We start from the raw sequence: 12,071 nt of genomic DNA, 5'->3' as shown, positions 1-12,071 counted from the left end.
TATAAAACTTTATTTCATTTCATTAGTCCAATAAGATACAGAACAGTAGGATATAAAACTCTATTTCATTTCATTAGTCTAATAAGATACAGAACAGTAGGATATAAAACTCTATTTCATTTCATTAGACCAATAAGATATAGAACAGTAGGATATAAAACTCTATTTCATTTCATTAGTCCAATAAGATACAGAACAGTAGGATATAAAACTCTATTTCATTTCATTAGTCTAATAAGATACAGAACAGTAGGATATAAAACTCCATTTCATTTCATCAATTTTTCTTTTCCATAGGAATGAAGATTATAACTCAGAATATTCAAGGATCATCCAGTAAAATTCTACCGAAGCCATCTCATATTGGAACATCCAGTACTGGTACACCAGTTGTAGTCGTCAACGCTGGTTCAGGTCTGTTCACATTTCTCTTCTAGACAATACACCTAAAAGTGACTCACATTTTGGACTGAAAATTCTCCTGTGTAATTTCTTTTGTTCTTTAAATAGAATTTTCAACCAGAAGATATTTTTCAGTCCTGAGTTGATATTTGGTTGCAAAATTTCCCTGATTACACACGTGTCATGGTGGTGTCAGTGGCATCAGTTGTTGCTCATTGCTCTTGTATCATATTCCATACAAAGTTACATGAACTTTGTTTTAAAAAAACCCACATGACAACCTAACCTAACCTACTAAGCTACATGTAGGTGGCCAGACCAGTACTTGCAAAATTTTCTTGATAAGCCTAACCTACCGAGTTACTTTCATTTTATTTTGTATTATAGGTGGCCAGACTAGTAAAGTTCTAAACATAGCTACACCAGGAGGTCGTGTAATTACTACGTCTAAACCTAACGTAGTTACAGTCAACCCTAAAACTTTACATCTTACAGCCGTTAAAACATCAGGTGGCACCACAGGTTAGAGTCTTTCTATTTATAGTTGTGTGGGACAATGACTGATCACACCATTGTCTGTGTATTTTTGACACGAAGATGCATGTGAGCTATGTATCAAACATGGAAATGTCCTACTTACAGAACTTTTTAGGGGATGTGTCTGGGGGAGCAGGTGTATGAGATAGAGAGCTATAAATAGTAGCACTGATGGCGTGTTTTAGAATGGTTATCTGTACACTATGTGATGTTCAAATTCATCTCATTTTTTTTGAAATTTCAGTATCCAAGCCTAATGTAATAGTAGTACAGAAAACACAACAAAGACGACAACAGACATCCAATATTACTGGTGGTAAAACAGCTGCTACAGTTCTCTCTAATCCAACAGCTTTTGAAAAGGTCAGTTTGTTTTTTTATTGAGCTAAAACTTTGGACTGATTCAAATGTTCAGCATTGTCTCAAACACTGTTCCATTCAGGACAATATATGTGAAGTAAGGTTATACATGCTATTGTTTTTACTCCTGATTGATCCACAGGTAATGCTATACAGTGTACAATGGGTGTCATTGATAATAGTGAGTCCACATAGCTAATAATATTTAATTATGTGGGGTTTTTTTTTGGAAGGAATTGGTGACATTTATACAGAAACAAGAAGGACAAGGAACGCCATCTGCTGGTAAGATTGGAGAACGAAAAGTCATTATCACAACAGCTTCTACAGGAGGGCAGACAAAGGTAATTCTTAACGTGTTTGTAAAGAGATTTTCTTTCTTTTTATGTGTATCAGGGACACTAATTGCATCAATTTGCACATTTTAAACTTTTTATCAGATGTCTGTGGTTCTTGTAATTATAGAAATACTTCACCATATATGACTCAGCTATCGTAAAAGATGCTTATAATTTCAGGGCTTTTGCTCAACTTTAGGGATGATGGGGTAATTTATATTTCTAGGCTGCTACCATTTTACAGCGGAGTAAGAGTGAAGGAGGGGAGGGTAAATCTTCATTATTAGCTGAACTAATACAAGCTGCTGGTATTGTTCCTGACAGTTCTGGTGATGGTTCCGGTAGGTGCTAACTTCTTTCAACATTGGTCAAGATTATTTCCTCCTGTCAGTAATGGAAATTATCTAGTCATTCGTTTGTGACAATAACCAAGGCCTTGCATGTTATCAACTGTGCTGGTTTAAGATCCCTCGACAGTTAGAAATCCAAAAGATTAAATACTGCTGTCCTGGCAAAATTTCCCTCATTGCACTCTGCATGACGTTACCCAAACGGGTATAAAGTTCCTTTTCATTTTCCTTGTAGGAAATCCAGTAGGCAGTAACGAATGGTTTGAATATGATGTTACTGAAGAACAAGCTCAAGCTTTGGCAGCAGGTGGAGCCACTGATCCTGCTACGTTACAGGCCATATTAGGAATGAGTGGTCAGGAACAAGGACAGACTGAGATGGAGGAGAAATCTGAAGTAACGTAAGTCAATTACTGATTAATGGCTGAATTATAAAATATGCATTAAAAAACAATCAAGTATCAACGATCCGAAGCCCAAAATGAAAGGAGAAATCCAAAACAACATATTGACAAAACATTGGTTGCAGCTAATGAAGTTTTCATGTGATCCAATAAGTTAAAGGTACATTGTTGGATATTTTGATTGGTATTAATATCCCAATATAGTTTAGTGCTCATTAAAACAGTAAGTCAAAGTTGAATCTCTTACATCTTGTTCCATAATGGTATGTTCAATATTTTCAGTGAAGTGATAGATCTAGACCAAGTTATAGAGGAATCAGAACACACACCTTCCAATTATTATACCTTAGGTAAGATCTGGATCAAGCTTTTTTTACCTTGACATGAATAGGCACTCTAGGTTAGGCAGCTTTCTTCTATCACAGAAGTTTTTAAATGTAGCAGTTTGACTAGATTTTACAATAGCCAGTAAGATGTACAACACCATTTCATATCTTTTGCTCATGAAAGTTCATCCCAAAAGTCCAAAATGTCTGATGCTTTGATGGACTACATTGTTTATTTTAGAGCAAGCTATGACTTTAATGGAACCAGGCAGTCGAACAGGAAGCAGTGATCAACCATATACTGTTACTACACAAAAGGTAAGCTGGAAGTTTTTATGTTTAGGAGTGACTAAGGACTTGGCAATCCATTAGAAATTAGAACTGTTGCTTTGAGCAGAATCCAAAGATCTTCCATTTCATCAGCTGCACAAAATGGAACTATTACATGAGGAGCTTTTCTTTTTGAAAGTTTCCAAGTGTAGCTATTTGATAGAATTGTATACAAGTAAAACATCCAATCAGAGTCCATGAGAGAAACATTGTATTGCTGCATTGACAGACTTCCATGATACACAAAAAGTCGAGTGCCTCATGAAGCCAATTTCATTTTTTAGATAAAGGATGCTACACCACCAGCAGTCATCGTTCAACAGAATCATCCACAGATTATACCAGGGATCACAGCTCTACGGGAAGACAAGGAGGTCACATACCAGACTCCAGTAGCTGCAGGACCTCATCCTCAATTTATTGGAGAACTGGATCCTGAGACTGGTCTCTTCTATTCTGGGAAGAAGAGAACAGCAGCTGTAGTATCAACTTCAGAATCTTCGAGAAACTTAGATTTAATCCGAAGTTCCTTGGAAGAGGCGAACATCGATTTGGATACGTTACAATATGTTGCTGAACCTGCCACGTCTGCTGCCAAAGTTGTGGCGGCAATTCCCTCCACATTGACTACAAAGGGAGGTAACTTTAATACTGAATATGGAGCCACTATTGATTTGACCGAAGAAGATGAACAGGAACAGGCTTCTGTTCCTCCAAAACAAACTCAAGGTGAGTTGCTTTCAATTCACAAACTATTTACTACTATTGCGTCTTTATAATTATGAATTTCTTACTTGAAAGTGAAATGCAAAATTACGAATTCTTCAAGAAATGTGGTCAGGCTAGAGGAATAAGTGCAAAATTCTCTTTAACTTTATTTATCTTCAGTTTCCAGTGAGCAATTATGAACTCATATTGAAAATATTTCTTAATTATACAGAGCCAAAAGAATCTCCTAATGTCATTATACCCATATCAGAGGTTCTTCCTGAGCTTGCATCACCCTCTGAAACAGATGTTCCTGATGCCAAACCAACAACAGAAGATGTTGCACCAGTCCAAGAAGTTGTTGATACTGCACCAGTCCCAGAAGATGCATCAATCCAAGAAAATGCTAATGCTGCACCAGTCCAAAAAGATGAAGGTGCCCTTCTCCAAGAGGATCTTATTTCTGCACCAGTCCAAGAAGATGCTCATGCAGAAAACATTGTAGAAGCTTCAGAGGCTAAAGATGAACCAGAGGAACAAGATATCGTTGTTCCTATTTTTCCTGATCCGGAGGTCTCTGATCCTTCTACGAGCATCCTTACCAGCCCCATTACACAGGTAGGGAGTTAATGCTATTTTTAGTACGAGGATTGGATGCATTTTGATCCAATTTTTCACATATTGTGTGACCTCAATATGCCAAGACCCTATGTACTTCAGGATGCATAGGTTAAACTTGACAGTTGGATATAAAGAAAACCTCCATATGGTTTCATTTTCAATTTTGTCTTACTGAAAATTATTCTTTGTTCTAGGTGATTCCACAAGACTCAAGCACAGAAAGAGCTGGAGATAGCACAGCCACAGTTGCTGAGGAACCAGTAAGCATTGCTGTTCATGTGGCGCCCTCTAGTGGTGATTTACAACCAATCACAGAACCAGATGTTACAGCAAAACTTCCTGAAAAAATACGAGAAACTCCACTAGAGGTCCTTCCAATTGAGAAACCAGCAGTTGTACAAGCGAAAATTGTGGTCCCTGTTGTTGTCAACAAAGGGGAGGTAACCCCTGTAATTAAAGGGGGAGTTCTTCCCTTGACAAAGGGGGAGGCAACTCCATTAACTGAATCTCAAGAGTCTACTACTGAAGAAAGTTTCTTGATGACCAGCCAGTCATCTATAGGTAAGCTGAAATCCTGGAATGAATGACAATAATTCCCAAGGCTGGTCATGGTCACTCTTCTGAATTTTGTCAATTTCTAAATATGAAAAGGGAGATAACTCCATTGAATGATGTCAATTCTATTCTTTAGTGGTCTGTAGTCATTTTTGTGTTGCCACTCATCTTCACCATAACTGTTACTTCATCTTAGGTTAAAGAGTTACCGCTGTCCCTCATTGACACTGCATTGCATTTTCTGTCCTCATTCGCCCCAAACAGGCGCTTATATCAAACATTAAACTCCACTCCGTTTATTTTATTTCTCACATTGTAGGAAGCAGTTCTGATAGTCAAGGTGAGAATGATCCATCGAGACCAGGAAAACGGAAAAGGAAGACACCAGTTAGTTTTGATGACAGTCAGTCATCTTCATCATCAACATCTTCGTTCACGACATATCAAGCTGGTTGGGTCAGATCTGCTGCTGGGTATGTATTAAACACTGGCACAACCAGGACTTTGTCCCCCGTGACCCCTTCCTTGCTGTGCCACTGGTATTGAATCTGATTAGATATGACAGGGGAAGCTGGAATCCCTAAGAGCTTTTATCGGCACAAACCAGTCATATCCATCTGAAATGGTTCAGTGTATCAGTGTACTCATTTCATGTCTACCTCCTTTATTTCCACTGCCTGTTGATTTTGACTTATGGATTGTGATATGGTTCAATGATTCAACCCTCTTTTCTCATTTAAGCTTCTAGGTAAAGATTTTGAATTCATAATCTTTTTACCTTCAGATTAATGTTTCACAAATATTGTAAGTTACCTGAGGATTATTAAAAAAGGAATGATATTGATATAAGACAGAAAACTGTGTATACCCATCAGACATTACTGTGGGGTTCCCCTATAAATGTTGTACTGTATTATATTTCAGGTTGTTGCAGAAAGTCTGTAAATATAGAGGTGTTAACAGAGAGAAGGGAGAACTGAATGCTTCAGCTTGGTTTACACAACCTGGTAACTAACTCACTCTTACTCATAGCAAATTTCTTTTTCATTGTGTCATTAAAAGTTGGAACAGTGTGTGGAGAATAGGTGTAGCAAATTTTAAGTGATATATACAGATTGATTGAGACCAGACAGAACTTGTTCAGAACTTACCAACTGAGTGCCATCCATGTATGACATGGATGGTCAGACATTAAGTTATTGAATATCAGGCTTTGTAGTATGTTTTTGGTTTTCAAGTGTAATTCTTTCTTTCTTTCAGTTGATCCAAATGATGCTCCTGATTATTATTCTATCATCAAAAATCCCATGGACTTCGGTACCATCAGGAAAAAATTAGAGGTGGGTAAGAGGTCTAAGATCTTCTGTGGAATATTATCTAAGTTATCTCTCCTGATTTTCCTGTTAACTCATCTGTAAATGGGCACGAGAATCCAAGAAAGATCAATGTCAAGAGGTTTGGTCACGGACAAGACCCTTGTAAAAGGTTTTTAAAATTTGTGGTCAAGGATCCTTGTTTTTGCTTCAACAGCATATCCAATTTAGTTTAAGCTATCTTATCACTTTCCACAGAGAAATTTGACTTCAGGTTTGCTTACAATTCAATGAAAGAAGCTTACATTACATGTATTTCATTGCAGTCTGGAGTATATAAAGAATTTGAAGATTTTCACAATGATATGATGTTAGTGAAAGATAACTGTTTTCTATATAACCCTCCCACTAGTCCAGTACGGGGAGACTGTACAGACGTCTTTAATTATTACCATACAGAGGCTGATAAACTTCTCGAAAAATGGCAAAAGGTAAGAGCAGAAATTTCAATCAAAATATAATTAAAATTTGTAACGAAAGTGAAAGTAATATGGCTTTACTAAACAAATGCATTGTGGTGAGTGTTGCTGGTAAGGCTGGGTATGCTTGCTCATCTAAGACACTTGATGTCTCTCTGTGTTTTGGTTTGTCAACTAAGCATCCCATCTGTCCACATTCAGTATTGTTTACTTGGTATATTAATGCAAATTATACTATTCCATAGTTGCTAACCTAGATGTATTTTGTTATTTTTTCAGTCACATATTGGTTCTCCGAAGAAACCCAGATTAGATAAAAGTCCTGGAAAATCCTAGTGCTGTTACCATGGTGATATATCTTATAGTGCATGTGTTCATTTTGTCATAATTTTCATTTTTTACTGCAATTTTTCATTTTGTTATGAGCTCTAAGATCAAAGTCTGAAAGCTGAAACTTGATGTTGAGTGATGTCTTAAGCTTCTGGCCAAATTTAGTTTCATCACACTAAGCTTATAATTACTTATTTAAAATGCTTCCAGTACCTTGCTTCTTATTGGTCAATATTGTTGAACTTAATATATCAACCAATCAGAGATGTTAAGATTATTAAGTTTAGATGCCTCTCAAACCTTAAAACCTTTGTATTTTCTTCACTTATTATGTTATGCACTTTTATATCTAACACATCTTCACAAGTTAAATATTACATCTCAACTAAAATATAGTCTGGCAAATAGAGCCAAATTAAGAGCCCTACTTTAAATGCTAATCATGTTAACCCTTTGAACTTGGAGACCCTGAGTGCGAATTAAAAGAAAATGGCATTATACCCTGAACTATCAACAATACGGCTTGAAGCGTATGATGTTAATGTCACTTTAAAATGGCCACTTTACCAGATGCTCGTATTTGATATCTTAATTTTATTTGGCCAGTAGAGCGGCGCTGGTGATGAAAGAGTTCATTAAACAGATATTAAAAATAACCAACTATTCAGTAATGAATTTTTTAGTGTTTTATTTTGTTATACATAGTTCATTATGTACTGATATTTTCAATTGGAAATAAAATTTCCTAAAGAACTTCATACCTTATTTTGACCTTTAACTTTCAACTCTGACCTTTGGTGTCCACTTTTATCTGTTGGAGTTCAGAGGTTTATTTCGTTTCAAGATTTTAAAAGTATATCAATGAAAAGTTTCTGATGCCGCGGCTACTGCTTTCGAGTTGGTTTGTTAAACTTCAGGATGATGTTCAACCAAGCACTGGTCTCCAAGCATGCAAAGACCCATCCATAGCTCCAGATAAAACTAAATCTGATTGGTTAGAATGCCACAGATTAACTGTAGTCCTCAATTCTGATTGGTCAGTATTAGCCACATGACCTTCATGTCTAAATATAGTATCAACTTTACTTTCACTTTCCAACTTTAATGTCGAGAAAAGATGCACATTTCCATCAAAACCTGCAAAAAAAAAAAAGGAATTGTGTGGCATTGAACATTAAACAGATTCGTCGAAAACCGTAACTTTTGCACCTTTTAGGTTTCTAAATGATGGACAAAGCTATACAGTGTGCGATGAGGGAAATTTTGCAAAAACTGCAAGGAGTTGTACATAAAATGATCTTTTAAAGTGTAAACTTACCTGAGACAGATAGATAGCTACCACAGGGAGAACACTACAACAGAAAACAAATTATTTCAAGGCTAAGGATATGGGAGATTACTCTACTTTTCTTGTACATATTCAGACAATAATTAACCATCACTTTCTGGATAATTTATATTATCATCTTACAAATGAGATATTTAAATCATAAGGTCAAATATATGGGAAATAACTCTTGGTCTTGTACACATTCAGTCAACAGTAATACAACCCATCAAATTGTTACATGTTTCTTTGGGGTTGAATTTAGCAAATGATTTAAATGTTTAAAAGAATATTTGACCTACTAACCTTCAGTCCAATGGACTCTGAGCTAGATTTTAAATCAGTTTTAGACGTGACTGCTTTCGATAAATTTCTTCGATCCAAAAATCTCAGTTCGCCCTGATTGGATAATTGATAAAGTTTGTTTTGGTCACATGATGAGTACATTGTCCAATGAGCTTCACTATCCTTTTGATTTGAATTTGTAATTTTAAGCGAGGAATTTTTCTCTTGTTCAAAATTCAGAGTCAAATTTTTGTCTCTCGAGTCCAAGGTATGTACATTGCCAGTGGCCTTTTCGCAGACTAAAGACAAGTTTTTATCCATAGGGCAGACGGCACTGATATTTTTATCTGGAGTTCTGTCCCCTGAAATTAAAAATGAAATGATGGAATAGATTCTGAGGCCAGAAATACTTTGAAGCAAAAGTGCTCATCATTATATAAAACTGAAGCTGTTTTACAGAAGCACCAACCATGGCAGCACCAACCAGGCAGACCAAGCAGAGACGTTTGGTTGAGGTATGCCACTGCCACAAAAATGGAAACAATTACCTGTAATTGTTGCAATTTTAGATCCAGTTTCAATGTCAGCCATGGTTAAATCAGACATTTTACTACCAAAAACAACATGGCTGCCAGATAATAGTCCAAAAACTGCTGAGTCACTGCAAAAATAATTCATAATTGATTGAGAACAGAAATCAAACAGATGAATGAGCAACTATTATCAAAAACAACATGGCTGTAGGATAAAACCCTGAAATTCATAAAGGATGGAGTGTATCATCCCTAAGCTAGACTGAGCATTTTATCATACTTGGCTATGGAAGACAAGACAAGCATTGTGCAATGAGGGAAATTTTGTCTTAGCTTACTTACTTTGAGGGTTGGTTGTTGTGAATAGTCAACTTCGAACTAATCAGATCTAGAATAAGAAACAATAAAATGTATCCATACCATGTAAGCTTTGAACGACATATAGAAGCGAAGAGCACATAAAACAAAACACAAGACAATATTATGGAATATAACACATAGTATATTAAAGAAGTGTGTTATATTCCATAATATTGTCTTGTGTTTTGTTATATGTATCCATTCCATGTTTAATGGCAAGACAAATGAAGACGTACGTAAAATGAAGCTTGCTTGGGCCTTAGATATTTTGTTTTAGGTTAACCTTTTTAGCTAAGTTGACAGTCTCAATCTCACAATGACCACAGGTGACAGGTGTTTAATATTTAAAGGGAAGCTATCCTTATTGTCCTTTAAACATGATACTTACTCGACGCTGTTCCACCAACTTGTAAAACTTTGATACTATTTTTATCTTTAATAGATGTTACCATACTCCTTAAAAATTATTAATAAATTTTGAAAATATTCAACATAAAAAGATTGGCTTGAAGGAGGGACATTCTCAGAAGCACTGGTCGAGGAATTTCTTACTTGAAGAGGATTCAAACAAAGGGATCAGAGAAAACGTTCAAACATGCTACCGCCAGAGCTATTCTAATGCCGCAAATCCAAAAATTTAGTAGGAGAAGGTCTGTTTAAGAATATTGAATACCTTGTATTGTTAATATGACAGATTTGAACTATTTCAAAATCTAAAAATCCACCAGTTTCTACTCTAAAATCTCTATCTTTAAGCAAACCCTGAAAACACATCAAATATGATATTTATAACTCAAACCTATGTTCATTTCTTGTGTCTCTCTTGTTCTTTTTCTTTTTGAGTCTACCTTGGCTTAGAAACCATAAAAACCAAAATTTTAATGGATAAGGCCTGTAGCTAGCCCAAGATTTCAAGGGGGAGGGGGGCTTAACCAATGAAACATGTTCAAGGTGTGATAAAATGCTGTTTTTTTGTCTGAGTTCTTACCTCATTGTTTTGATGTGATAAAAGTTTATCAGGGAGAGATAACTCTAAAACTTCATGTTTCTTTCCATCAGATATACACACACATAAACCTGGAAAATTGACGTTTAATTTTTAACACAACTGTGGGATCTAATTGACTCATACTGAAAACATGCATTTTGGATACACAATCCTATTCAGGCTAGCTAGTTTTAGTATTAGTACTAAGTTATAGCTCATCTTATGCTGTTGACATGTTTCAAGTCTACCTGTCCTAGAGGCATGTTCCAAAAGAAAAAAATTAGATGTAGGTTCAGCTTATCAAATATTAACTTCCAAGAGTTGCTGTTTCAATTCCTCGAAATATAATAGCCACAAAATTTGATTTTCTTAATGCTAAATCTCTAATAAAGGAAAGAAAGAGATGAGAAATTTAAGAGTGAGATTGGCATCATTCTATTATTTGACTGTTAAACTGTACCTTGTTGTGAGACCCAGTCTCCTGTGATTACAGGTTGTTGTAAATCATACATATATAAACTCTCATAGCTGAAAAATACAATAAAACAAATTAATCATTATATTACAAACGATTCAAGAGTCTAAACGAAAAATTTCGATAACGATAACTTGATTATTTGGGAAAGGTGAATGCCAAGAAATTAAACCAAGTGCTGGAAGACAAACCTATATAACTTGTTGACAATCTTCAGACGACTCATCGACAAATCAAAAGTAAAGTTCTTCAATACAACAATTTTATCGATGTGTTAACAGGTATTCCAAAGGACAATAGAAAATTCAAATTCTTACTTTGTTACTCTTGAAAACAAGAGAATAGCCAAGAGATTTGGCCATGGATCAGCTAGTAAAGAGGATCCTTGAGAGCCTATTATCCTTGTACAATATGGCTTATAACTTATATGGATGGAACTCTCTTGTCTTTTTGTTTGCCTATCACCCTATGCCTACACTACATTTGACAAAGTAGAAAATAATTTAAAATCATTTTCACCTTTTCATGGACTCAAACAGCCATTCGTCTGCTAAATCGGGGTCCATTTTTCTTCAATTACGCTTGGATGTTCTTACTAAATCTAAACGAAATCACTTTAGCTGTTTTAGTGAAAAATAAAAATGAAAGTAGTCAGGTCATGACCTTAAAATAGTTTAGATTAGCCAGTCCGTAGTCACCATTATCAAGATTAATTGTTAACCGAGACTACAATTCATTCATAAAATAATGGCTGGTCTGTAGTAAAAATTACCGCCTCGATCTTGGACCCGCACCCAGACATGCCTTGGCGAAGACTTATGTAAGATAAAATACCCTAAGTACGTTGTAAAATGACAAGGGTGAAGGGAACAGATAAAAATGTCGTACTTTGAACCCCTCCACACCACCAACTTTTGACGAACCAAACATCGCCCACACCGTTTCCATCCACGTTTGGACTTGACCTAGAAAAAGTTAAGAATAATTTAGAACATTCTATATTCGTCAAAGAGAGATTCGTAAATTTCATTTCTGTTACGAAAATTTCCA

The 12,071-nt window shown here is 35.7% G+C and overlaps 1 protein-coding gene across 1 annotated transcript; it reads right to left on the bottom strand.

The window, feature by feature from the left end:
- Window positions 1-7,098: 7,098 nt before the first annotated feature.
- Window positions 7,099-11,587, bottom strand: LOTGIDRAFT_230022 (hypothetical protein; the record flags this gene model as incomplete). Its single annotated transcript, XM_009046222.1, has 10 exons — window positions 7,099-8,190; window positions 8,372-8,405; window positions 8,687-9,027; window positions 9,214-9,326; window positions 9,541-9,586; window positions 9,947-10,014; window positions 10,232-10,320; window positions 10,547-10,635; window positions 11,007-11,074; window positions 11,541-11,587. 10 exons carry the CDS (start codon window positions 11,585-11,587, stop codon window positions 7,979-7,981), a joined length of 1,107 nt encoding a protein of 368 aa, XP_009044470.1. The 3' UTR covers window positions 7,099-7,978.
- Between the last annotated feature and the right edge of the window lie 484 nt (window positions 11,588-12,071).

Source organism: Lottia gigantea (assembly GCF_000327385.1).
Source record: "Lottia gigantea unplaced genomic scaffold LOTGIsca_10, whole genome shotgun sequence".
NCBI classification, from domain to species: Eukaryota; Metazoa; Mollusca; class Gastropoda; family Lottiidae; genus Lottia; species Lottia gigantea.
This window is presented reverse-complemented; position numbering and strand designations above follow the sequence as displayed.